This window comes from Oryctolagus cuniculus, chromosome 17 (genome assembly GCF_051225735.1).
Source record: "Oryctolagus cuniculus isolate XC-2025 breed Fujian yellow rabbit chromosome 17, ASM5122573v1, whole genome shotgun sequence".
Taxonomy (NCBI): Eukaryota; Metazoa; Chordata; class Mammalia; order Lagomorpha; family Leporidae; genus Oryctolagus; species Oryctolagus cuniculus.
In genome coordinates this window covers 46130529-46157777 of record NC_142883.1, presented here as the reverse complement: position 1 = coordinate 46157777, position 27249 = coordinate 46130529, and the positions used below count along the sequence as shown (strand labels likewise).

Below are 27249 nucleotides of genomic sequence, written 5' to 3'. Positions count from 1 at the left end.
CCAAATGCTGGGAGCTCCCTGGCAATTCTTCCCCCACGTCCTTTTCTCAAATTTTCACAAACAGTGAGGCCACCCTAGGACCTAGTTTTGAGGATCCCTGGGAGGACGAAGGCGCACGTGCAGGGCGATGAGCTACTCACTGCACACAGCAATGCTTGCTGCTTGCACCTCCTGGGGCTCTCGGAAGGCCCATGGGCTCGGGAGGATGCACCCAGGAGGTTGCCTGTGGCAAGCCAGCTGGGATCAAACCTGGGTCTCCTGCCAGAGTCCTGGAATACTCAGTCCTGGAGCAGAAAGGAGAGCACCCTTCTTTGGGTTTGGTGGGAGGCTGGAAGTTAGGGCCTAGACGCATGGGTTCTCCAGGTCCTCGCTGGGTCAGCTTCTCAGCTACCCTGGGAGAATGGCATGGAGCCTTCTAAGGTGGCATTTGCAAACCAGGAGGGTGGTGGGGGAGACTCGGGCCTCCATCTGCTTCCTGTCTCTACAGTCTACTGGGCAGAATGCAGGCTCCCCCGATCAGCAACATCTAGAGATGGGGATGGCTGGTAGGGGTCTGCACCAAGCATCTGGACAGCAGTGTGGGCACTCTGTCAGGATGCAGCCCCGGGCCTCTGCCCACCAAGGACAAGTACCCTGCTGCCTGTTCTCCAACTCCCAGAGGCGTCCAGCCCTGCCTTGCAGAGTTGCAGCAGGTGGGGTGCTGGGCTGGGGAACCTACGGGTCTGCCACAGCTGGGGTGGGTGGGGCCTATGCAGGTGTCTCCAGTCACCTAGGCCTGGGGAGGAGGTGGCATCTCAGGCAGGGAGGAGCAGAACAGGCCTGATGCTCAGCCACCCCATCCCCTGTGCCTCTGAGGCTGGCATGGTGATGGTGGCACAGGGGAGAGCTCCTAGGTTGGCACAGGCAGCAGTACACACACCATAAACTCCGCAGGCAGGCAGTCCCTGGACACCTGTCTCCAGCCCAGGCTGGGGCAGGGCAGGGCTGGTCGCCCAGTGTCCAGGGGCAGGGAGCTGCCTTGGGCTATAGGGTGTGCCAGATGGGGGCTTGGGGACCCTGGTGGTGGAACGAGAGAGAAAAGCCTGCTTTCTCACAGCAGCCTGCTCGGACCTCCAACCTGGTGGACAGAAGGCCTAGCCCAGTGGCCAGGGGCCCAGAGGCTGGATGGGAGAAGAAGGTGTCAGGGTTGCATGTGAATGGCCTCTGTCACTCTCCAGGGCAGGGCCCCAAGCACCTCCTGGTACCACCTGTGAAGCACCAAGTGGGCTAGAGCTGGAAGGGGTTCCAGGTCACTCTGGCCAACATGACAGAGGCCAGGCTCCCAGGACAATAAAGCTGGCCCCGGGAAATCCTCAGGCAGAGTCAAAGGGGGACAACAGACCCTATGGGGGCCAGAGGGAGCAAACAGGGGTGGGGGAGCCCGACTCCTGCCCTAGCAGGCTCCTGACCTACACTCGCTCCGAGCTTGCTCACGCATTGCAGAGTAATTGAAACCAGAAGCCGCTCCCTGGCTGCTGACAAAGGCCCCTTGTTGCCGGGCTCCTCACTCGCTCCGTGCTCTGGGCCTGACTAAGCCCAGCCAAGAGCTGCTCCACGGGGATGCACCCTGGCTGCTCTGCCCTGGGTTCAGGCCGCAGTGAGGGCCCCAGCCTTGACTTGCCCCTCTCTCCACCCTGAGGTTCATTCATCAAGGCCGAGCTGGACTCCATTCAGTCCTCACTAGAGCCCATTTAACAGGTAAGAAAACTGAGGCTCTGAGTACAGGAACTCACCCTTTGCTCTCAACTAAGGACAGAAGGTCAGACATACAACACCCCCCAATCTGTCTGGCCTCAAAGCCCCTTTGACCCCGGCTGCAGGACAAAAATTCCCTTTGTTTTCTTTACTGGATGGCGAGGTCTTGTTTATTCCTTGTATGTACTGTTCAGTGCTGCCATTTAGCAGGTGCTTAATACATGGAATGAATGAGAACTCAAAGTCTGGATGTGTGTGCCACAGCTCCGACCAGCTCTTCTGGGTGCGCCCCATCCTCACAGCAAGAGTGGGAGTAACTATCCCCATCGAAGACAAGGGAATGGAGGCTCCCAGAGGTCAAGAATTGTTTCCTGACTCTCAGTCCAGTCTCCTCCCCCAGCATCAGGGTCCCTGTACCCCACACTCACTACATCTGAAAAGCTGACTGGCAGTGGGGAGAGGAGCCAGGGACTGTCACCCTGGCAGGGAGAAGGCTGGGGTGGCTCAACTGTACAAAGCTCACAGTGACCAGCGGTGCCCTGGGGTCACATGGTCCCGCTCTCCTGTGACAGCTGGGAGGGGTGGAGGAGGGCCCCCCATCTCTGGAGAGGAGGCTATGAGACCTCCATCCTCAGAGATGGGGCTCTTTACCGCACCTAAAAGTAAGAAGGGTCAAGGTGTGAACAACCACGGGGCTACTAGTGGGTGAACAGATAAGCAAGACGCGCTCCCACCCATTCCAGGGAGTGACACTCAGGCCCCAAATGGAATCCGCCCCCTGTAACGGCACAAAGCCCCTGGTCCAGACAGAAAGTAGGATGGAGGCTGTCGCGGAGCTGTGGGGGTTTCCTATTTAGTGGGTACAGAGTTTCATTTGGGTGAGGGGTGGTGGTGATGGTTGGATAACACTGCTCCTGGTCTGTACACCTAAACCTTATTAAATAGACTCCACTTATGTTATATACATTGTAACACAACTAAAACAAGAATGAAATGATTGGGCTTGGTGAACATTCCCAGTCCTGAAAGCAGGGGACTGGCCTTCCTGACCTCCTAAATACCACCGATGACAGTTCTGATCTCTCACAAGCTGCCTGGTGGCCCGGTCAAGAATGTCAAAGGCATCCCCCACCCCCACCCCCATGGGCTCCAAGCTTTGGAAGGGAAAAGCCTGAACCTTGCAGTCAGCAGAGAGGGCGAGCTACCCCCAGGCATCGGCACGCTGGACTTCCTTCCTGACCTGCAGCCCTGGAAGGGTCCCAGGAGGCACTGCCCTGGCAGGCGGCTGGGGAAGCCGAGTTGCCTCCCATGCAAGGGGAGCCGGGGTGAGGGGGCCGTCCTGGGCCTGTGGCAGAGCTGTGTGCGGGGAAGCAGCAGGGAGGAGTGGTGAGGGCACAGAGGGGCTCCCCTGCATGAGACGGCCCCCTGGTCTCAGACCCCTCTCCAGACTGAGTTCAGGGACAGGAGCTGAACTGTGGGGCCCTGAGGGACAGTCTTCTTCTATGGCCCAGCCAATCAAGATGGGCTGGGCCCTGGGAATATGCTAATCAGTAGGCGGAGAGGTCCCAGTTGGGGACAGCACATCTGGAGCCTTGGAGCAGCATGGTTGGAAATAGATTAGAACAAATATGCAGGAGTCCCCAGGGAGCCAGGGCAGACAGAGCTTGAGGTGGGGGGAGGACCTCCTGGCAGAGCTGTTACCCTGGCTTGGCTGGGGCCAGGTACCACGAAGAGGTAGAGGGTGGGGTGACCTGGATGGAGAATCAGAGGCCTTGGCTCCTCAGGTCTGGAAGAGGAGAAGGGGACCAAGCTGGTGGGATCTCCCACTCACTCTCCAGTGACAAAGGACAGGCTGACAGCCACACCTGTCCCCGCACCATCTACGAGCATTTCCATCCACTCACGTGCCCAGCAGCTGACCACACATGACCGACCTGGGCTGGGGACCCGGCATTCGGAGCTGTGTGGCTGTGACCATGCCGCTTACCCTTTGTGCCCTGTTTGCTTGTCTTCAAGACCAGGATTGGATTAAATGCATCCAGGAGTCCTTCTGCCCCCAACCCCATGATTTACTCCTCCCCTCCCCTCCCTCCTACTTTCCCCTCCTGCTTAGGGTGGCTGGGGACCTTCATTTCCAGGGACGCCCCTGCCTGTGGCTGCACGGGTCCTGCCCCTGGAGAGCCCAGCCCACTGCTTTCAGCTGACCCCGAGCCCGCCCACCTTGCTGGAACACAGAGCTGAAAACGGCACTTACTCTGTGGGCTGCTGTCAAATGAAAGGACTTCCATGGAGTGTACAAATTTCTTCTGACAACGCATCAAAAAAGGCAGTTCTAAAGACTGGGCAGCCCTGCCCCCAAAAAAGGGGGTTTTGATAATACTACACGAAAATAGAAAAATATAAATCACACACTATGATCAAAGCTATGTTAAAGCTTACATACCAGGAGAAGGGAGGAGTGGTTTGTGACTGGGTTCCAAGTCTCTTTACTACAACTGCAATTTTCCCTCTAAAATAAATACCCGGTGCTCTCGCACCCCCCTCGCTGCACCCCCCACCAAAGCCTCCCTAACTGCAGCCCGTGGCGGCCAGTTCCTTCTTTGAATTCCTGCGGCATAAGTTCCCATCTTGTTGCTTACGGAGCAGCGGGAGGCAGAGGAGCATCTATAGTTGGGGTCTGGAGCCGGCTACCAGCCCAGGTTCAAGGCGTGACTCTCCTACCTGCACTGCGTGGCCTGGGACAGGTTATTTAACCCCTTTTACAACTGCTAATGCTGCCACACACAGGGTACGCCAAAGAGGCCCTGTGGTAAGGGATGGAAGCCCCCGGCACGGGGCTGGGCTTCCGGACACTCTCACACATTCCCGTTCCCAGGCACTGGCATCCGCCTGCTCCCTGGAGGCCTGGCATTCATTCCCTGGCACGTGTGCCTTCCCCATCTGATAGGAGCTCCTCTAGATGGGGACCCTGCAAGTCCCGGGGCAGCCAGCTCCACACTGGGCAAAATGCTCCTCGCCAGGCCTGCCCTCTGCCTTAGGTAACCCCTGTGCCTCATGATCCTAGGGCAGACACCACCCCGTGCCTGTCTCCTTCCCCAGGTCAGGACAGGCTGGCAGACTGCTGGAGGGAGGCCTGAGCAATGGGGACCACTGGCCTTCCCTGCTCGCTGGCATCAACCTCAGCACCCTCAGCTGCAAAGTGGGGAGGGTCTGATGGTCAGATCCTTCGCAGAGCGGTTGCAAGGATCACGGAGAGCACACTTGGGAACGGGATTCCTGGAGCACATGTGCTGGACGCGCGTGCCAGTGATGAGCCTGTCACTACACATTGTCAGCCCCAGCCTGCCGCACCAGGCGAAGCCTTCGAGAGAGGGAATGGTCACAGGAGCAGAGGCTGGAGCAGGCGGAGGAGGAGGGGGCTCTGAGGGAAGGGGACGGCAGAGGCAGGCAGGCCTTCCTCCCCCAGCTTCTTCTCCAGGCCACCTCAACTCCCCTGAGGACCTGGTGCTACCTCGGGGCCACCTTAAGGCCGGTGCCGGTTCCCGTTCTTGGCCGTGCGGCAGCAAAGGCGGCGGGAGTAGGCTATGGGTGCGGAGCGTTCTGTGGCTCCACAGGGCTGGCCACGTGGAAAGGCTCAGCAGACCGCACACCCGGCCTGGCTGTGCTCAGGGGCTCTGAGGGCAGTTGGGGACGGGCGCCTTAGGAGCCCCAGTGTGCTCGTTGGGGGGCACCCCCTCCCCCTCCCGGGTCCACAGGACGCTGCTACAATGGCTCTGTGGCTGGGGGGCTGGACGCTGGGGGAGCCCAAAGGCCCAGAGGCCTGTGGCAGGCCCAGGTCAGCTGGCAGCAGGAAGGTCTGCGCTTAGCACTGACTCCCAGGCCCCGAGCATTCCTCGAAGCTTAAACACAGGAACATTTTCCTTCCCAGACGGTGCTTTCTGCTCTGCCAAACATAACCTGGCTTCCTCCCCCTCCCCCAGCCTCCATCTGCTCCTGTCTCCAAGACTCATGATTGATGGTGTGTTTCCCCTGGGGGTGTGCAGCTGAGAGAGGAGGAGGACCACCACGAGGACGGTGACTATGATGAAGACGACTACCACGACGAAGACAACAGGGCTGAAGTCCAGGTAGGGGGGAGTGTGGCCTTTGGGGCCTGGGATCTGAGCTCTAGGGTGCATAGCGCCCGAAGTGCCCCCTGAGCTGGCTGCTCTGGGCACCCTCTCTAAGCCTTCTGTTATAGCCTGGGTGTGTGAGAGCCAGGCACTAGTCCTCAGGGGGTCTTGGGGACTGGAGGGCTCCCATCCCCTGAATGTAGAGCTCTTCTCTCCCTCTCCCTCTCCCTCTCTCTCTGGCTTGTGGTTGCCCAGCAACACTGTATCTCTGGTGACAGGACTGATGAGCAGGGTACAGTTCCCACAGCGTCAGGAAGCGACGTGCTCAGAAACACGGGGCAGTATGAGGCTGATGGCCAGGTCCCCAACAAACAGTGCCATCCCCTCTCCAATACTGAAGCCCCTAATTCCAGCTTCCCACCAATGCAGACCCCAGGGGCAGCAGCGATGGCTCAAGTCATTGGGTCCCTGTCACCCACATGCGAGACCTGGAGTTACTGGCTCCTGGCTTTGGCCCAGCCCCGGTTGTGGGCAGGTGAGGAGTGAATCAGTGGGAGGGAGCTTTCTTTCTCTCTCCATGTCTCTCAAATAAATTTAAAAACAACAGAAACACTGGAGCCTCAGACGTGTGGGGAGTAGTGGGATACCTACACAGGTCCCAATGCCAAAGACCACGTAGTCAAGGGCCAGATATCAAGTTGCAACCTCAAAAATGCATCGGGAAACAAACATTCCCTACGGCAGAGCAGCATCTAGCTCCTGTGGTAGACAGGGCTGTCCCAGCCGGCACCCAGTCACACCTGGGCAGCCGTTAAGAAGCCCAGAGCACTTAAGGCCCATTCGCAAGCCCAGAATCTACTTCTGCCACAACTACGAGGTTACACAGAGGCCTGGAGTGTGGAGAAGGGCTCAGTCCCATCCCATCCACTAGTGCCTGGCTCATTCAACAAGTGAGGAGCTGTCACCCTCAAAACTGGCATTCAGAATGTTCCAGAGACACAGACTGCAAACAGTGCCTTTTTCCTACATACACCCATATTTTCAGGGCTCCAGGAAACACAGCTGACGGCGAGGACCTGCCTCTACTGGTGTTCAGAGAATCCACGAGGTCCAGTGACCTGGCCACAGGTCAGAGACCAGCCTCCAGCAACCCTGCAGCAAGCTAAGCCTTTGGGAGGACAGCACCAGCAAGGGACGCGTGCTCACTCCTAATACCGGGCAGCCGGCAGACACAGCTCATCCAACACACTCATCCCTCCTGTTCCCAGACACAGCGTCAGAACCCTTCCCAGGAGTGAGCCAACAACAAACTGAAGTTGGAACGTGAACACGAAGGCAGCTGCTGTCCTCTGGTCTATTTTGCAGGTGTGGGGACAAGCCACCTGAGCCAGGTGTGGAAGCCAGGGGAGCCACGCCCACATGGCTGCTGGGGTGCCACAAGCCAGCTGCGGCCCGGGAACCGCTCTCAAGCCAGCCTTGAGCCAGCGTCACAGAAGCTCAAGCATCTTGACCCAGAAGGCCACCACCTCCCCCAAAAGCCCTGCCTGGTGCCCGGGATGCCCACCTGGATCTGTCCCTTGCCCATGATCTTGTCCACGATCTCGTTGTTGTCCTTGTTGACCTTGGTCTTGTCGTAGCACTTCTCATAGCACAGGATCCGCAGGGACTGGGAGCCCTCCAGCTCGATCTCAAACTCCTGGGGAGACACGGCACAAAGGATCTTGAGCTCCCGAGGCTGGGAGACCTGGCTCCCTGGCGGGTGTGGCCCTCTGCTCTGTGAGGGTGGGGTGACAGGGCCCGGGGTGACCACCTCACAAGCCAGCGAGGGCATCCTCCCCTTCCAGAGCCCCCAGAGGCCTCCCTCTCACTGAAAACTACAATCCGGAGCCTGGCACTCCTGGACACAAACACTACAACCAGCGAGACAGCTGCTCACCGACAGGCCTGGCAGACGGGGCCTGGACAGGCGGTCGGGCGGGCATGCTCCCCGACAGACCACTCACCTCATCCCACTTGGGCTCTGTTGTGTCCCGGAACACCCTGGTTTTGGCTTTGCTGACAAAATAGCCAAAGGAATCCACCTCCAGTGTACAGTACAGGTCTGTAGGAGGAGACAGACAAGCAGAGTGAGGCTCGAGACAGAGGCCCGGGGGAAAGTTGGGGGCAACGCACAGGGGGGCACTTTGGTGTTCTGCTCCCTGAGGGCCCACACCTTTGGGTACCTCCGACTTCTCCACTCTCCCCATCGCACCCCAGCCAGGCTGGCCCCGTGGCCCTCCACGTGCCAAGCTGCTCCCTTAGGGCTGCTGCCCTCACTGCCTGCTATTGCCACATGGTCAAGGCCTTTCCCGACCACACGGGCTGAAGGAGTGACCTCCGCTTCCCATGGCTTCCCAGTGGTGGTGAGGCTGCGTCACTGCAGGGCACTGGGCCACGCACCAGCCCGTCTGGGCAGTTTCCTTCAACTTGAACTGAAGTGGTCTCTGCTCTCTGGGCCCTTGCTGTGTCTCTTCGTCCACAGCAAACACCATGTGGGCAGACACCACGGGCTTTCTTACTCCCAAGTGCATCCCCTGGTACTTAGAGCAGGGCTGGGCCCAAAGCAGGTGCAGTGACTCTCTGGGAGCTGAGTGGACGCTCTCACCACCGTCCGGCACTCCACATAATGGACTGGTAGGGGCTGGCGGGGTCCCTGGGGTTCCCCTCTCCATCCCAGGCCTCCAGGCTGAAATCCCTTCCTCTCCACCCGGCGACACAGGGCTGGGAGCCACTCTGTAAATCCACACGCTCCCTCCAGGGCTCAGACCCTGCTGCCCATCAGGGTGCTGGTGCAGGGGTGTGGTTGAGGCACCACGGCCCACCCTCTGTGACAGGAATGAAGGTGACAAGGGGCAGAGGTCAGAGGGTGGGTGTGCAGTTTGGTGGACGCCAGGAGTCACCCACCACAGGAGCAAGGGGGTGGGGAGTTGCCGCCGAGAAGTCTCTGGCTGGGTGCAACCCGAAGTAGATGTAAATGGGAATCAGAACATGCTGGAATGTGGGTGCAGATGATCGGGGACAGGCTGTGTGGCTGGACGGGGTGGGGGGCAGGACGTGCCAGTGTCACTGATTGTGGCGGGGGTGACCCTTCTGTCAGAGGCAGGGAGATCACTCACAGGGTCAAGGTGAGGGCCGTAGCATCAGACTTTTGGGTTCAAATCCTCATTCTCTACAAATAGCCTAACTTCTCCCCTTGGGGCTGTGGTCCCGAAGACGGGGCAGTGACGGTGAGCCCCCACCTAAGCCCAAGTGAGGCTAGACCAAGATTACAAGGACAAGAAGCCATGGGTGAGGATTCGACAGGTTCCACCCCAGGCCAGCAGGAGCAACTGAGCAGGGCAGGGGCTGGGGCGGGGGAGGTGGACACAACCCCGAGGGAGGGAGAAGCTTTCCCGTAGCTCCCCCAGCCGCCTACCGCCTGACCCAGTCCAGGAGGTGGACACCTGCTCCTCGAGGAGCCCCCCCATCCAGCCAACAGGAAGTGGGGGGGCAGGCAGCGTGGAGGTGGGAGGCACCTGATTGAGCTGTGCAGCACGCAGACATAGGCGTGCACAGCAGCAGCACAGAGCTGGGAGCCAGGACGACTGGGCCAGCTGTCCCCAGCACGTCGTGCTGTGGGTCGGGGGAGGGGCCGGGAAGCCACCTTGTTAACAGGCAGGCTGAGTGCTGAGAGCAGAGGGGTCCTGGCCAGACTTCCAGAGTGGCTCAAAGCGGAAGCACCGGGCTTTGGAGTTGGAAGGCATGGATTCTCGTGCCCTGCCACGTTGCTGGAGCCCCCTGGGCCTTGGCTTCCCTGCATGTGGAATAGGAATGAGTCTGGTGACCCCGGAGAGGGGCCAGAGGGATGGGAACAGGCTTGGAGCGTGCCGCGGCGCTGCCCACTGGCCTGCTGCCTCCTCGTTTTCCCCAGATGCCCAGTGGGCGCTCTGTAAACCGACGACTCACTCCGGCCCCTGAGCTCCCTTCCATCTGAGGATAGAGGGGACCTGGCTCCTGTCCTCAGAGTGCCCACAGCGGGAGAGGCCGATGATGAGGGACGAAGCCAGGTGACAGGTGCAGGGACCATGGCTCGCCCTACTGTGACAGCAACACAGCGAGGGGACACCTCTTCACCCCGGCATTGCGGGAGGCTTTGCGGTAACAGAAGCTCCATGTGGGATGCAGCTGGCAGGGCTGGGGGCTCTGGGGCCCTGATCCTGTGTTGTGTTCAGACCTTTCCCCTCTCCTGACATAGTTTGGTATGTTCATCTGGCAAATGGGTAGAAACGACTCAGCAGTTCCTATGCAGAGAGGGGACGGTGCTGTGGCACAGTGAGTTGAGCCGCCGCTTGTGTGGCCGGCATTCGATCTCAGTGCTGGTTCAAATCCCAGCTGCTCTACTTCCTATCCAGCCTTCTGCTAATGTGGGTGGGAAGGCAGCAGATGACCAAGTACTTGAGGCCCCTGACACCCACGTGGGAGACCAAGATGAAGAAGCTCCTGTCTCCTGATTTCAGCCTGACCCAGACCTGGCCGTTACAGCCATTTGATTTTTTTTTTTTTTTTTTTTTTTTTTGACAGGCAGAGTTAGTGAGAGAGACAGAGAGAAAGGTCTTCCTTCTGTTGGTTCACCCCCCAAATGACTGCTATGGCCGGTGTGCTGTGCCGATCTGAAGCCAGGAGCCAGGCGCTTCCTCCTGGTCTCCCATGTGGGTGCAGGGCCCAAGCACTTGGGCCATCCTCCACTGCACTCCTGGGCCACAGCAGACAGCTGGACCGAAGAGGAGCAACCAGGACTAGAACCCGGCTCCCCAACCTGGACTAGAACCCGGGGTGCCGGTGCCGCAAGGCGGAGGATTAGCCTAGTGAGCCGCGGCGCCGGCCTGTTACAGCCATTTGAGAGTGAACCAGTGGATGGAAGATCTCTGTCATTCTGCCTTTCAAATAAACAAACAAATCCTCAAAAAAGAAATTCCTATGCAGATAAACAGTGTGGCTGTATTCTGTGAAATGCTAAACACATTCAGTCATCGGAGGACAACAATCCACAGGGCTGGTGACCTAGAGACGTAGGGAGGGACGAGAGAGGAACGCGGGTGCAGCATCCATGTCCCGGGCGGGCTGAAGCCCACTCTCGGCTGTATTAACCAGTGTGAGGCCTTTCATGGAGAAGGAAGCAGAGAGGTTACGAAGCTTGCCCAAGGTCACAGTCTGTGATCGGCAGAGCTGGGCTGGAGTCCAGGATTTCACACACCTGGAGGGAGGACTTAGGGGAGAGCAGGCCCTGGGGACCAAGGGCAGGAGTGCTCCCCCACCCAGGAGGAGCCGGCTGCTGGCCTTTCGGGCAACGCCCCACTCAAGGTGTGCATGCAGGGCCTGCCTGAGCAGACAGGGGCAGAGCAGGGGTACCAGCGGGAGGTCCCACACGATGGTTCCAGAGGGACTTTCCGTGAAAGGCCGAACAGTGGCTAGCTAGGGTCAGGGACACTTACTGGCTGATTGTTTAAACCCCTTGGCCGAGTGGACGATGACGTGGAGGAAGCCATAGAGCCCTGGAGACTCGTCGTCTGCAAGAGAGGAGTGCCCAGGGAGGGGCGGTGAGAGGCTTGTCCCCTCCCAGATCAGACCTGCGCCTTGGGCCCACAGCACCACCTGGTGGCCTGCAGGAGACGTTTCCCAAGCCCTCGGCTCCTGTGCTGTGAGCTCCCCAGTAATGCTGGGGCCCTTCCCTTTCCGGCTGGGCTTGGGAAGCCAGATCCCATCTCCAGACCTGGCCAGGGGTTTGGTACCATTCCCCAGGGCTGCCTTCCCTCCCTGTGGGCCCTGCCAACCCCATGGCTACCCTCCCCCACCTAACCTTCAAAGTCGAAATGGACTAAAGCGAGGTCACTGCTAATGGAAGAGAGCGAGCTCAGCCCTGCCCCCTGCCGGAGACCCCAGCTGACCCTGATACTCCAAGGGAAGCTGGCTCTCCAAGTGCCTTCCAGAGAGCAGGCTCCGTGCCAACATCAGAGGCGGCCAGCACCCAGCCACCCGGCGCCACTCTGAAGGCAGCTCTCTCTGCCCAGAGCCCTCCCACAGGCGCCTTGCTTGCTCGGCACTCAGGGCCTTCCAGGAGCTGGGCCCTGGCATTACCGTGCATCTTCTACCCTCCCCGCCCCCATGTCCCATGCTTTAGCCTTCTGCTCCTTTCTTCCAGCTACTTCCTGAACATATTAACAACATGGTCCCAGAGCATAAGGGCCCCCAACTCTCCTCTCAAGCCAGAGGGCACCATCAAAGAGCTCAATAGGCAGGAACCCAGCAGGCCCAGCCCAGTGCAGCCCAGGATCCATCTGCAGCTCCGAGGCTGGCTGGGTCCCTCCAGAAGGCTCCAGCCATTCCCTGGGGGTTGAAACTGCTGGCTGGGCAACTCAGGCTCTAGATCTTACCATCTTTATTGCTGGTGACAGGAATGTTGTGTACAGTCCTAAGCTTGAAACAGGATCCTGTGAGCACCTGGAGCTCCACTGAGCTCAGGACAAAGGCCTGGAGATCTGTAGGAGGAGCGAGAGGAGGGGGCATTGGCACAGGTCCATGGGGACTGCAGCTCTGCCCAGGGCAGCTGCCGGGAGGTGGTCTTGTTCTAGGGGCAGAGTTAGTCCTTGGTGGCGTGTGGAAGGCTTGCAGGCATCCACCTGGGCACAGCTGTACGTGCTGTCAGAGGGTTCAGAGTAGGAGAACCTGGGGGCCGGCGTTGTGGCAAGGCGGGTAAACCCACCTCCAGTGCTGGGCACTGGTTAGAGTCCCGGCTGCTGCACCTGGGATCCAGCCCTCTGCTAATGCACCTGGGAGAGCAGCAGAGAGTGGCTCAAGTGCTTGGGCCCCTGTAGCCACGGGGCAGACCCAGAGAAAGCTCCTGGCTTTGGTCTGGCCCATCCCTGGCTGTGTGGCCATCAGGGGGAGTGAACCAGTGGATGGAACATCGAGCTCTCCCTTTCTTTCTGTAACTCTGCCTCTCAAATAACTAAATAAATCTTTATTTAAAAAAAGAGTAGAAGGCTCTTCTGTTGAGGAGGCTCAGGCATGTGTGTGAGAGACAGCAGGAGGGCTGTGGGTCCACACCCATCCCTAATTCACAAGTCCCTGGGGCAAACCACTTCAGTTCTTGGGGCCTCAGTAGATCTGAAACATCAGCTAAGAGCCAGCTCCCTGGCACCTCCCAGGGTGCAGCTGAGGGTTAAACAGGAGCTAACGGGCGGGAAGTGCTTGGAACACAGAAGGCTCCTGTGGCCACGGCCGCCATCGGAGCAGGGCAGGACCTCACCTTTCTTCTGTAGTTTCTGAATTGCTTCTCGCCACTCTGACCTCTCATAGTCGGAGGACAGCAGGAACAGGTAGCTCTAGAGAGAGAGGAGAGGAGCACTAAGTGGGGTGGCCAGCGCCAGACCCAGTACATTCTCGGATTCTAGGGTCCCCAACAAAGCTGCTTTTCACCCAGGCACCCTTGGGCTCAGAGAAGGAGGTAGCCAGAAGATGGAGAGGACTCCTTGTGGGGAGAGGAGTCAAGGGCTGGAGCCGTGGCAGCCTGTCTGGGGCACCGGGGCCAGAGTTGCCACCACTCAGGGCCAGGAGCTACAGGGAGCGGGCAGCCCCAGCTGACCTTTCCATTCCGATTGTGGATCCGAAACGGGATTGTGGGGGAGTTCAGCAGCAGCAGGAACTCGTTCTCAAACATCTTCTTTTTGAGGCGCTCGATGGCCCGGCTCTGTCCCTTGTTGGCTTTCTGCAGGGGCGAGGCACAGACGGTCCCCCCACTCAGCAGCTCTAAGCACCACATCCCCCTGCGTAGCAACCACGCTTCTTACTGTCCGTATTTCCTGGCCTGAGTCAGCAGAACCGCTCACCCCCGGGGTGGCTAAGTCACCAGACCCCGAGGGGCCCCCCTGGCAGCACACCCCGCAAACCCACCAACCCGATGCCCAACCCCCAACCACCTGCTTCATCTAACACTCACCCGCCAAGGCACCTCCGCTCTGTTCCAACTCACAGGGGCAGGGACCAGGCAACCGCAGCTGTTGGGTAGCCCAGGGGCCACCCACTCTCTTCAAAGTAGCCATGCCCCTGCCCTGCCTCACTTCTCCCACAGAAACCAAAAAAAGGCAGGGGGTCACGCCTCCTCCCTCCTTCTGCCTCCTGACCAGCCCCCGTGCTTCCTGCTGAGCCCCTTCTTTTGAAACTGAGACAAGAAGGTCTTGCTGGGGTCCTGGGCTCCGCACTGCATCAGAGACCCTGGCGCCAGAGACCTCTGACACCCGTCAGCACGAGGCTCTGTGCCCCGGCGCCCCCTCCAGTTTTCCAAGGTAAATGCATTTTATAAAGGGCTCCTCCCTTTTAGTAACTGCTATGGTGCTCAGCTCCAACACCAGCTTCCAGCTCTTCAATTACAGCTCATTTCTGATGCTGTTTTTTTTTTTTTTCAAACCCATTAGATGGGCAAAGTATTAACTACCCACAGCCTCAACGCCAGTGCTGTGAGGGGGTGGGGGTTAGGGACTCTACCCTGCTGGGGGTGCGGACAAAACAGACACAGGTGATTAAAGGCACTGGAACTTGGGCCCAGCCACACCCCTTGCAGCCCAGCGTTTACTGCAGAGGTGTCTTGTAACACTGGAGAATCAGGGGGCTGGCGCTGTGGTGTAGTAGGTAAAGCTGCTGCCTACAGTGCCAGCATCCCATACAGGCACTGGTTCAAGTCCCAGTTGCTCTACTTCTGATCCCGCTCTCTGCTATGGCCTGGGAAAGCAGTAGAAGATGGCTCAAATGCTTGGGCCCCTGCACCTGCGGGGGAGACCCAGAAGCTCCTGGGTTTGGATCAGCACAGCTCCGGCCGTTGCAGCCAACTGGGGAGTGAACCAGCAGATGGAAGACCTCTCTCTCTCTTTCTGCCTCTCCTTCTCTTTGTGTAACTCTGACTTTCAAATAAATAAATAAATCTTAAAAAAAAAAAAAAAAAAAAGAGTGGAGAATCAGAAACAACACCGTGAGTATCCAGGGACACTCTGTGCAGGCAAGCACCAGACGGGAGGCAGCTGTTAGAAAGAATCATGGGCCGGCGCCACGGCTCACTAGGCTAATCCTCCGCCTGTGGCGCTGGCACCCCAGGTTCTAGACTCAGTTGGGGCGCCGGATTCTGTCCTGGTTGCTCCTCTTCCAGTCCAGCTCTCTGCTGTGGCCTGGGAGGGCAGTGGGGGATGGCCCAAGTCCTTGGGACCTGCACCCCATGGGAGACCAGGAGAAGCACCTGGCTCCTGGCTTCAGATCAGCGCAATGCGCTGGCCGTAGCGGCCATTTGGGGGGTGAACCAACAGAAGGAAGACCTTTCTCTCTGTCTCTCTCTCTCACTATCCAACTCTGCCTGTCAAAAAAAAAAAAAAAAAAAAAAAAAGAAAGAAAGAAAGATTGAATCATGGATCCAAAGCAGGCTGAGGCAGCTGTGGAGTGAAAAGCTGAGTTACTAAGCAGCACATGTAGTCTAGTCCCAGTCACAGGCAAGAAAGTCCCTGAGAAAATGGGATTAAAGGATACATTTAGGGGCCGGTGCTGTGGGGGGCAGTGGGTTAAAGCCCTGGCCTGCAACACTGGCATCCCATATGGGCACCGGTTCAAGTCCAGGCTGCTCCACTTCTGATCCAGCTCCCTGCTAATGTGCCTGGGAAAGCAGCAGCAGATGGCCCAAGCACTTGGATCCCTGCATGCACATGGGAGACCTGGAAGCAGCTCCTGGCTCCTGGCTTCGGATCGGCTCAGCTCCAGCCACTGCAGCCATTTGGGGAGTGAACCAGCAGATGGAAGACCTCTCTCTCTTTAAGTATGACTTTCAAATAAAATAAATATTTAAAAAAAGATAAATTCGGGGCCAGTGTTATAGCACAGAGGGTTAAGCTGTTGCCTGCAATGCCCTGTATCCCACATGGGCTCTGGTTCAAATCATAGCTGCTCCGCTTCAAATTCTTTTTTTTTTTTAATATTTATTTTGAAAGGTAGAGTTAGAGAGAGAGAGAGAGAGAGAGAGAGGTCTTCCATCCACTGGTTCAGTCCCCAAATGTCTGCAATGGCCGAGGCTGGGCCAGGCCAAAGCCAGGAGCCAGGAGCTTCTTCTGGGTCTCCCACATGGGTGCATGGGTCCAAGGACCTGGGGCATTTTGTGTTGCTTTCCCAGGCACATCAGCAGGGTCTGGATCAGAAGTAGAGCAGCCAGGACTCAAACCAGCACCTATGAGATGCTGGTGCTGCAGGCAGTAGCTTAACTCGCTCTGCCACAGCGCCGGCCCCTCTGCTTTTGATTCTGCTAATGCACCTGAGAAGGCAATGAAAGACGGCCTAAGAGCTTGGCCTTCCCACATGGGAGACCTGGAAGGAGTTCCAGGCTCCTGCCTGTGATAGGGCCCAGCCCTGCCCATTGCAGCCATTCGGGGAGTGAACTAGCAGATGGAAGACCTCTCCTCCCTCCCTCCCTCCCTCTCTCTCTCTCTCTCTCCCCTCTTTCTAACTCTGCCTTTAAAATAAATTTTTAAAAATCATTTTTAGAAAAAGGTACATTTTGATGCAAAAGACTTGAAATCCATGCATAGTTTTCTCATCATACGCATTTTTCATGAAGTTTTTGAAGCACCCTTGTACACACACACACACACACACACCACAGAAAACGTACAGAAGAGTGCAGAACACACTGCGGACTGTTAGCAATGGGCAGGGCATGCTGGCTGCTCATACTTGGGCACTGTGCACATCTCTTGCTGCAACAAACCTGCATTACACTGATGATTAAGGAAGAATGTAAAGTTTTAAAAATTTATCTTTAAAAGGACAAATCTCTTAAGATCCCTTAATCTGCTCCTGAGCTCGTCTGTGGCCAGTGCCGGGCCTGCCTACCTTCTCCACTGTGTGAGCACTCGGGGCGGGGGCGGGGGAGGGGGGGGGTGTCCTGCACACGCCTGCAGCCACTGCGGGGCTTGGCCTGCACACCCAGCGCTGGAGGGCGGGCACACAGCCTGCCAGTCCCAGGACCTCTTCACCTCCAGTGAAGCAGGCAGGGCCTGGCCGCCCAGGAGGTCACCTGTGCCGGTCAGGAAGCGCCCCCAGGCAGACCCTCGGCCTTAAAGACACCCCTCCTGTTCAGCTGAAAGGGTTCTTAGGGGCTATCTGGTCGTAGCAATTTGCTAAGCAGCTCTGTATCACACGCTAAGTGTCAGGAGCACGGACGAGAAGAAAGCTACAGGCTCACACTCGAGTCCAGACCCTAAAGGGGAAGTGAAAAAGCCGAGCACACACGTGCAGCGGGGACCATTCAAGCAAAGCCGGAGGTGAACACCAGGAACTGGCAGCGGGCACCCCACCCAGAGGTGAGAGGCTTTTGCAGGGAGGCCGGGGCGGGGGAGGAAGGATGCCCAGGCCAGATGAACCACGCCGTGCCTCCTGTGCAGTCACTGGGAAGGCCTCTCCTCCTGGGCTGCTCTGTTCCAGCCACTGGCGGTGAATCTATGAAGTCAAGGCTATACACTCTCCTTTAACAGAGCTTTGGCTGCGTCCTATAGCTTTTGATGTGCAATACTTTCATTTGACAACATTTTCTTTGTTAATTTATCTGTCTGAAGGGAGAATGAGAGATACAGAAAAAACGGGGCAGTTGGGGGAGAGCGAGCGAGCAGGTCTTCCATCTACTGGTTCACACTCCAAATGGCCACCACAGCTTGGGCCAGGCAGAAAGCAGGAGCCAGGAACTCTGTCCTGGTCTCCCACACAGGTGGCAGGGGCTCAGGTACCTGGACAGGAAGCTGGACTGGCAAGCAGAGCAGTCAGGACTTGGCACTTAGGTACGGGATGCCGGCTTTGTAAGCAGTGGCTTGGCCTGCTGTGCCAAAATGCCCCTCCCCCCAGCTTTTTAAAATTTTATTTATTTGAGAGGCAAACAGTCAGACTGACACATATCTACCGGATCACTCCTCAAATGTCGGCAGCAGTGGCCTCCTATGTGAGTGACAGGAGCCCAGAACGTGAGCCATCGCTGCTGCCCCCCAAGGTCTGCATTAGTGGGAAACTGGGGGTGGGGGCAGAGCTGGGACTTGAAGCCGACATTCCCACCTAGGACGAGGACGGCCTACCTGCTAGGCCAAATGCCTGCCCCCAGGCGTTTGTGTGTGTGTGTGTGTGCTGTAGTAAGTAGTGTGTAATTGTCATTTCGACATCCTCTAACTTGAAAGTTGTAACTTTCCAGGCATATAATTAACTCATGTTCACTTGTTGATTTCTAATTTTACTGCACTGTGATCTATTAAATTGGGATTTCCTCTGCGGCCTAAAGTAGGATAAATATCCGTGAGCGTTCTGGGTGCGCTGAGTATCTCAGCCGGCTCCAGGCAGAGGCTCTGGGCATGTTTAGAGCAAGTGAGTTCGCTGTGGTATTTTCTCATCTATTTGCTACCTCGTCTGTGACGCTGCTCAGGCCTTTCTCTCACACACGCTGAGCTCTGCCTTATGAAGGCCTTTTCCCGGGCCGGCGTTGTGGCACAGTGCATTGAGCTGCCACTTGCAGCGCTGGTTCAAGTCCTGGCTTCTCTGCTTTTTATTTTTTTTTTTTATTTTTTTTTTAATTTTTTTGACAGGCAGAGTGGACCGGGAGAGAGAGAGACAGAGAGAAAGGTCTTCCTTTGCAGTTGGTTTACCTTCCAACGGCTGCCGTGGCCAGCACACTACGGCCCGTGCACCGCACTGATCCGAAGAAGGCAGGAGCCAGGTGCTTATCCTGGTCTCCCATGGGGTGCAGGGCCCAAGCACTTGGGCCATCCTCCACTGCACTCCCGGGCCACAGCAGAGAGCTGGCCTGGAAGAGGGGCAACCAGGACAGAATCCAGCGCCCCAACCGGGACTAGAACCCGGTGTGCCAGTGCAGCTAGGCAGAGGATTAGCCTAGTGAGCCGCAGCGCCAGCCCAGCTCTACTTCTGATCCAGTTCCCTGCTAACACATCTAGGAAAGTAGCAGAAGACGGCCCCTGATACCCACATGGGAGACCCAGATGGAGTTCCTGGTTCCTGACTTCTGCCTGGCCCAGCCCTGGCCATTGCAGCAGATGGAAGATTTCTCTCTGTAACTCTGCCTCTCAGGTAAGTAAACAATCATCCAAAAAAAAAAAAAGAAGAAGAAGAAGAAGAAGAAGAAGAAGACGACCTTTCCCCTTTTAGACACTCTTTCCCTCTTAGACAATTTTCAACATATACTCTTCTCCAGGGAACTCTCCATAATTAAGCCCACTAAAATCAGAGCACACTGGGGCCTGGCATTGTGGTACAGAGGGTTAAGCCGCTGCCTGCAATGCCAGCATCCCATATGATGCTGGTTCGAGTCCTGGCTTCTCCACTTCTGAACCAGTGCCTTGCTAACGCACCTGGGAAAACTGCGGAGGATGACCCCAGCCCTTGGGCCCCTGATACCCATATGGGAAACCCTGATGAAGCTTTTGGCTCTTGGCTTCAGGCTGGTCCAGCCCCAGATGTTGCAGCCATTTGGGATGTGAACCAGTGGATAGAATACCTCTCTCTGTTTCTGTGTGTGTCTCTCCTCTCTCTAATTCTGCTAGCTTCTATTTACTCAGAGCTAATGTGCCAAGGTCAGGGATGGCCCTTAACACATCCACACTGCAGAGCTCCCACTCCTGCATAACCGTGTCCCAATCAGGCTCTGAAATCTCACAGCTTCCCTGGCCTGTCCGCCCCTCCCGGTCCCTAGCACCCCAGCTCAGCGGCCAGGCTCTCCTCACCTCCTTCTGGATCTCACTCTTGAGGGCAGAGATCTTCATCTTCATGTCCTCCAGCTCATGGTCGGGGAAGGGATGCACCTGGGGGCTGGCCTCAGACTCCTCGGGGGACGGAAACACCAAGTCGGCCAGGGGGATGTACCACTTGCAGTCATACTGCTGGTGCTTCCTGCAAGCGACAGGTACATGTGAGCTGGGGCTTGGGGTGGGGACGGGCTTTTGGTGCCCGAACTGCAAGACCCGTAATGGGAGCCACGGAGAAGGCAGCCAAGGCAACAATGGCCCCCGTGCTTGAGCAACCTGATCCAGACACACTCGGAGACAGAAGCACCCTGCTCCTGCACCTTGCCGGCTTCTGGCCCACGATGACTGATGTCTTTGGATATCCAAACCATGTGCTTCTCAAGGAGGGCACAGTGGGCTCACACTTCCTATTTCCTGGCCCTGTCCTTCCCCCAGCTTAGCTCACATTCATTAACCATCAGGCCAGGGATGGAAAACAGATGCTATTCTGAACACCAACCCTGATCGACAGAGACCATACAGGGTACTGGATTAAGGACAACAAAGCCACGTCCAAACCTAGTGGGAAAGAATGCCATGGTTGATTAGTAATGTCTGCCATGGGCAAAGGACTGAAGGCAGAGCTGTGTAGGCTTGTTATTGGCATCTCTGCTTAAAATGATATCAAACGAGGGCCGGTGCCGTGGCTCAACAGGCTAATCCTCCGCCTAGCGGCGCCGGCACACCAGGTTCTAGTCCCAGTTGGGGCGCCGGATTCTGTCCCTGTTGCCTCTTTTCCAGGCCAGCTCTCTGCTGTGGCCCGGGAGTGCAGTGGAGGATGGCCCAAGTGCTTGGGCCCTGCACCCCATGGGAGACCAGGAGAAGCACCTGGCTCCTGCCATCGGATCAGCACGGTGTGCCGGCCACGGTGGCCATTGGAGGGTGAGCCAATGGCAAAGGAAGACCTTTCTCTCTGTCTCTCTCTCTCACTGTCCACTCTGCCTGACCAAAAAAAAAAAAAAAAAGATATCAAACGAGGTCTCCCTCCAGGGAGTCACACCCTTTATAGAATCTCTGACTTTCCCCAGGACTCAGACCTCTTACTCCAGCCCCTGAGTGGTGCGGTGAGCACTCAGCCCCTCTCCTCCTGTACCGGGAGTGTCTCGGCAGAGCCATGCACGCCTGAGCAGGAATAACCTCACAGCATGCAGTGGGCCCACCTCCCTGGAACCAGAGACAGAGGCAGGAAGGCGTTCACCCTGGATCAGGGTTCAAGTCCCATCTCCACTGCCAGCTGTGTGACCTTGAGCCACCAATTTACCTTCTCTCAGGCTTTGCTCCCATCTGGGAGAGGCGGATAATAATAACCACTTTGTGGAGCTGCTGGGGAGATTAGCAACAATGTATTCAAAGCGTTTGTCATGGCACCTGGCATGGCATAAGCCCTGGATAAATGGTAGCAGATTTAATGAATATTCACAGAATCACACTGAGCAAAAATTTAGAGGAGTCTAATAAAAGGCAAGGCTTAAGTAAATGATGGCATAGCCACTTCTAACATCATGCAGGAAAGCAAAAACGATGATTATGAAGATTGGGCAGCCACAGGGAAAATGCTTATGACGTGAAAAAGAAAAGGCACAGTCCAAAATTGGGCATTCACTCTGATTACGACCGTATAAAAAAAAAACCCCAACATCTTTTAAACACGGGAAGGAAACCCAGTGGCAAGGGACCTGTGCCTGTGTTCGGGTGGGTGGGTGTCCTTATATTATCTTTATAATAATATAAATGTCCTTATATTATCTTTATAAATAATCATGTGATTATTGTTAGAAAGTGGCTATGCAGCACAACACGATTCATTAACGTTTTAGGCAAGAACACAGAGCACCCTCAGGGCCAAGGGCTCCCCCTGGGCAGCACCCGGTTCCCCTGCCGCGACCCGGGACCCCCACACACTCACCCTGCGGAGGTCTTCTTCAGCTTGGCACACAGTAGGACGTCAGTGAAGAGGAAGACGTGCCGCAGCTTCCGCGAGCTCTCTGACACCTCCACCAGGAAGCCGTCCTTCACCAGCTGCCGGGTCTGAGGGAGAAGGCACAAGCCACCCCTGGCAGCTGGCTCAGTGCAGGCTGCACCGGGGCACCGTCCGGCTGGGGAGGGCTGAGGCGAGGGGCTTGTGGCCCACAGTTAAGAGCACTGGCTTTGGTGTGAATCCAGACACTGCGCTTTTTAGCTGAGATCGCAGATGGGGCATCTTTAAAGGGGACAGAACGACAGTCTGCCTCGAGGCAGGGCTCACGGGGGCGGTGTGTGTCAGAGCCAGCACGTCACGTGCCACAACAGAACCACTTTCCACAGCTTTCATCAGCTCCTGCCCGCCAGGACCTTGGCCCAGCATGACTCGTTTCTCCCCGCTGCAGTGTGAACACCCTCCACCTTCAAAACTCTTTGTAACTGAGCATCCAGCTTCAGCTCAGCCTGCACCTGCAGAGCCGCTCGGTCCCGCTGATGCTGCTTCTTGGTGGTTGGGACTTCCCCACGAAGTGACACCCTCGGGCTGGCCTGAGTATGGCTGCAGCAGTGTCCTGAGAGACCCTGAGGCTAGCCTCAGTGCGGCTGCAGCAGTGTCCCCGGGGTACCTGCAGCTGCCTTTATCCTGGGCTCTGCTCAGCCAAGAGCATCCTACTCCTCGTGAGACGTCGCAGTCTCCTCCCCCCACCCTCAGAGCCAGCAGGCCTCTCTGGGGCTGCCGCCATCTGTCCCAGCCTTCTCCAAGAGCGCCGTATACCGTGTGACCTACATATGCTGCGATATGTAGGTGAACCGATGAGTGCACACGATTAAGATGACCTGAAGCTGATGGTGCTCCAAGCCTCTGGAGATTTTCCAGCCATTCTTGCAGTGAAATGAACCAGTGACATCACCCCGAGGTGCAGCAGACCAGGGCTAGGAATGGCACCGCGGACTGGCTCACCACGGCCCACCAGTCACGCCCGGCACCCTGTCCCTGGTTCCTTCCCTCTGCAGGAGACACCAGAGGCTCATAAATGCAGCAGCAGAGCGTTAACTGCATCCAGCCTTCCCTTCCTGGGGCCGCTTAACCGCCTTTCTTGGGCAGGAAGCAAGGAATCTAGGCCAGCCTACTGACCCAGGAGGGCAACTGTCCCTCCAGTGTGTCCTCTCACTGGGCTGCTCCCCATCCTTCCACCAAGAAGGAGCCCCCCGGGAGCAGCTGTAGCAGTCTGAGGTGCCCACAGGGGACACTGCAGCAGCAGGGGTGGCCTCCGCCACCTCTGCCACCAGCCTCTGCTGCTCCCCAGCTCACGACCTAGCTCCTACACAGGCCGATCAGAAGCAACTCCCAGTCCCACTCTCTCAGCCTCGCAGAGACAGGGGCTTGCACTCATTAATGAGGAACCCAGAGGCCCGACTTCCCCGGGTGTGGGGAACAGTGCATGGGGCTTATCGCCAGAAAGTCCCAGGGACAGAATCCAGTCCGACACTTATGGCTGAGACCTTGTACCGGACCTGCAGGGGATGCTCCAAGCCTCAGCTTCCTCTTCTGCCTCCCCGGACTATGACGACGATGAACGAGAGGCTGGCCTTTAAGCTCAGCCCTGGTGAGCAGGGCTCTCAGCAGCAGTGCCCACGCTTGAGGGACAACAGGGACAGGGGTCAGATCAGCCCCCCCTGGGGCCAGGCTGTGCTGGGTCCCGAGCTCACCTCCCCCTTGGGGGTCGTGACTGCAGTCCGACGGGGGTCGATGTCCTCGTTGATGCTAGACAGGAAGTTCTGGGAGATGCGGAGGGCATCCTGCAACAGCGGGTAGTCTGGGTGGTCCACAGGCGTGTGCTTCAGCAAGTCCTGGGCAGGGGTGAGGGTGGCGTGTTGGTGCTATATTTAATTATGTAGCTTTAATTAATTAATTAAAAAGGCAGAAAGTGAATGAGTATCTTCTATCTGCTGGTTCACTTCCTAGATGCCTGTAACAGCCAGAACTAGGACGCGCTGAAGCCAGGAGACAGGAACTCCAGCCAGGTCTCCCATGTGGGTGGCGAGGACCCGAATACTTGAGCCATCACATGCTGCCTCCCAGGGTGCGCATTAGCAGGAAGCACAGCTGCGACTCAAACCCAGGGGCTCTGACATGGGACGCAGGCATCCCAGGGGGTATCTTAACTGCTCTGCCAAACACCTGCATGTGGGGGTGGTGTGTTTGGGGGTGCAGATGAGGGGCTCAATGGGAGGACACTGGGGTAAACTCAATCCTTCCCAAAACAATATGAAGAGCAGGCACTCAGGGACCCACACTCAAATCTGGTCACACCTTCAAAATCTGAACTAAAACTCAGGGTCAGGGCACAGGGAGGGTGAGGCAGTGGCCCTTCACTCCTGCTACATCACAACTCTTTCCTGGTGAGCCAAGGGCCACCTCTGTTCGCCAAGCAGCTGGGACAGACAGCTCCCCCCACCCCGCAGCTGCCCCAAGGACAGGGGAGACCATGAGGCAGGGGCTGGGGAAGCAGAAGTGCCTGCCTCCTGAAGAGCATTTGGCCAAATGTCAAGCTCAGTGGCCGAGCTATATTTAGGCCCTGGTCCTGTTGGCATGGTTACTGCAGGCCAGGCAGGCGCAGCTGGGGCCCAGGGACCCTCTCAGGGACACCAGCACCCTTCCAGCCAGAGCTCAGGTTTCCACGGGACTCCCAATACCTCCCGGGCCGCTCAGGGTCTTGACACTCACGTGCAGGACCAGGGTGCTCCGAGTGACTCTGTCGATGGGCTTGTAGAGCAGAGCTGGTGAGGGAGGCAGGGAGAAGGGGTCAGGACAACCAAACACCAGCAGCCTGAGACCTGAGACCAGCCTTGCTCCCTGAGCTGCCTGGCTGTCAGGAGCCCATGTGGGCTGTTCGGCAAGCCCACTCAGCTACTCCCAGGCCCAGCCGAGCAACAGGAAGAGGTGGACACAGCCAAAGCCACCCAGGCCACCCCTTACCTGGTCTCTGCCTCACTGCCCACCAGCCATGACCTCTGGAAGGCTGCCCCCAGGGCTTGACCTGGCTTGGAGAAGATGCCCCCCTGAAGCTCCTAGTCTGACCCACAGGTACACCTGGATATACCCCCAGGAGTCCCGCACACTGGGGACCCCAACATGGGCAGGAGACAGGCTTCCTGTCCAGAGAGAGCAGCTCTTGCACACCCTATCATTCTCACTCCTCCAGCCCAAGGCTTGGCACAGCCAACTGGGAACAAACAGGCTTCATGCTGACCCACATAGCCGGCCTCATCGCCATGAGAAAGACTCCTGCAAACCCCTCTCCCGCTCCAGGAAGAACAGGACAGGCTGCAGGCCAGTCTGCCATGGAAAGGCTTTGTTCTCAAGCAGGTGGCAAAGATTTCCTGAAGGAATCCAGGCCCATATGGAAGCCCCAAAGAGGCTGGAAAAAAATGCAAGCTCAGCCTGGCCCTTGCATACCACCCCCTCCATAGCTCAGACACCAAGTGAGCACTGCTGGGAGTGGACAGTAGCAGGTGGAGGCAGCAGCTGGCAGGTCGACCTTTCCAAACATGCCTCCTGCAGGCAGCTGTGCCCTGCCCCTCCAAACTGGGGCAGCTCAGCTTTGGCCCTGCACCTGCACGCCCCTCCATGGGGTCATGACCTTTGATCCCTGACCATAGGAGCCGTAAGAGGCAGAAGGCCATTCTGAGAAGGAGGACCCAAACTGAGTGTCCACAGGACCAGGCTGTGCCAGATTCCAGAGCTGACATTCAGGCCTGAGCTGGTTCCCAAACCAAAGAGCCCCCGAAGTCCCAGATAGAAATACGGTGCACTGCGAAGCAGACCCCTGGGGGGACCATCTGCTGGAGAGGAGGAGGACACACTCCCAGCAGTGCACCACCAGCGCTAGCTGCAGTCTGCCTGGCCACCCGTCGGTACCCCCAGGGGCTCTTACAAGTTACAGCTGCCTGCTCAGACTCCCTCGCTGACCACGCCGGGCAGTACAGACTGACAACCCCTGCTGTCTGCACATGCACTTCCCGCAACCTATCCATACTCCTGTCTCATCCAGCAGGTTCTAGCGACCCTCCCCACAGGCCAAGGGAGCCAGAATGGGCAAGACCAGGCTTGAGGTGTCCTGGGACAGGGTGGGCAGAGCCCAGCACGCAGCTCATGGGGGACCCATTTCTGAAGCTGTTTAAGGCACAGGCACCGGCCTGTGGCTTGGCCCACCTCCAGGGGCAAATAACGCATGAGGACCCCAGAGACTGCAAAGAAAGCACCAGCTGTTCAGACCCCTGCATAGGGCTGGGGTTGGGGTGGGGAGCATACTCCGTGCCGCCAGCTCCTGCTCTCCTTGGGGTCCCAGGGGAAAGAGGTGCTAACTCAGCTCAGAGGGCTGCACCAACAGCAGGCTGGATTTCCGAGTTATTAATGTGCCTGAAGTCTCCACAGCCCAGGTCTCCCTGACCTGGGCTGTGGAGTAGTCCTACAGCCTCAGCCTCGGCTGGGAGGAAAGGTCGGAGGGAGCAATTCAGGGAGAGGCCCTGGGGCCACAGTCTGCGATGGAGGGAGATGGGGGAGGAAGACCAGCCCTAGGGAGCATGCTCCCCGCGGCCCCTGCAGCCCTGCTACCCCTCGTAACTCCGCGAGAGGCGCTTACTCTCTCACCAGGGACTCCCGCCCCCTCCCCTGGTCCCTGACTCCTGTGGCACCCACCTCCCACCAAGCTGCAGTGCTTGCTGTCTCCCTCCTCCAGGAAGCCTTCCCTGACCAGGACCTCTGCAGACCACAACTGCAGCATCTAACGGTCCAGTTGCTGTGAGCCAGCTGCTCGCCTAACGGCACTTGGCTAACTGCTTTACCTGCTTTATTCCCGGTGGTTACAAAGGGAAGCAGGGCTCACCGGCCCCATTCTCCAGATGAGGAAACTGAGGCAGACAGAAGGTAACTCGATCACAACCACAAAGCTGTAAGTGGCAGTTGGGTTTGGACTGAGACTGTCCTCTTCCTTAGGAAGGGACAAGCCCCAGAGAAGCTCAGTGAACCGTACAAGCGTTCTCAGAGACTGGCCGGAGCGGGTGAGCTGGCCTCTTGCTGCCTGGGCGACAGCGGGTCCAGTCCTCCTTCCCCACTCTGAAGCTGACTTCACCTCGGGGACCAGATGCCCTGAATGCTGGGTCCCAGGCCTGCCGTGGGAGGGCTCCGTCTCCTTCGGAGGGAGGCCGAGCAGAGGCTTATAAACCAGCTCTTGGGCCAGACCAGAAAGAGCACATCCCCTCTGATCCTTGCACAGGCCACCTTCAAGTCCAGCTCTCCTCTTGACCCCAGCTGGCCAGAAGCTGAGACACAAGGGGCAGGGGACACAGCCAGCAGCTGTCCCAGGAGCCAGCCTCGACACAGGACAGCAGGGGAGGGGACGAGGGTCCTGCACAGCAGCCTCCGAGAGAGAACCCAGGACGCCTCAGCCTCTCCTCCAGCAAACGGCCACCTCCCCCATCCCCATCCATTCAGCCTTCGACAAGGAGCTCCAGGTTACCACGGAGATAGGAAAGCGAAGTGACAGAGAAGGGTGCAGAGACAA

General features: G+C 57.6%; 1 protein-coding gene across 12 annotated transcripts in view; it reads right to left on the bottom strand.

The window, feature by feature from the left end:
• ABR (ABR activator of RhoGEF and GTPase) overlaps window positions 1-27249 on the bottom strand; it is a 181880-nt gene that overhangs the window by 24781 nt on the left and 129850 nt on the right. For all 12 annotated transcript variants that reach the window (XM_017348925.4, XM_002718897.6, XM_089317562.1 and 9 more), the window contains 10 exons: window positions 24411-24463; window positions 23393-23533; window positions 21630-21751; window positions 19664-19829; window positions 13507-13629; window positions 13171-13246; window positions 12296-12400; window positions 11357-11431; window positions 7850-7947; window positions 7411-7542 (listed from right to left, as the gene is read on the bottom strand). In XM_017348925.4, the coding sequence (XP_017204414.1) occupies window positions 7411-7542; window positions 7850-7947; window positions 11357-11431; window positions 12296-12400; window positions 13171-13246; window positions 13507-13629; window positions 19664-19829; window positions 21630-21751; window positions 23393-23533; window positions 24411-24463 (1091 nt within the window). The remainder of the gene's footprint in view (window positions 1-7410; window positions 7543-7849; window positions 7948-11356; window positions 11432-12295; window positions 12401-13170; window positions 13247-13506; window positions 13630-19663; window positions 19830-21629; window positions 21752-23392; window positions 23534-24410; window positions 24464-27249) is intronic.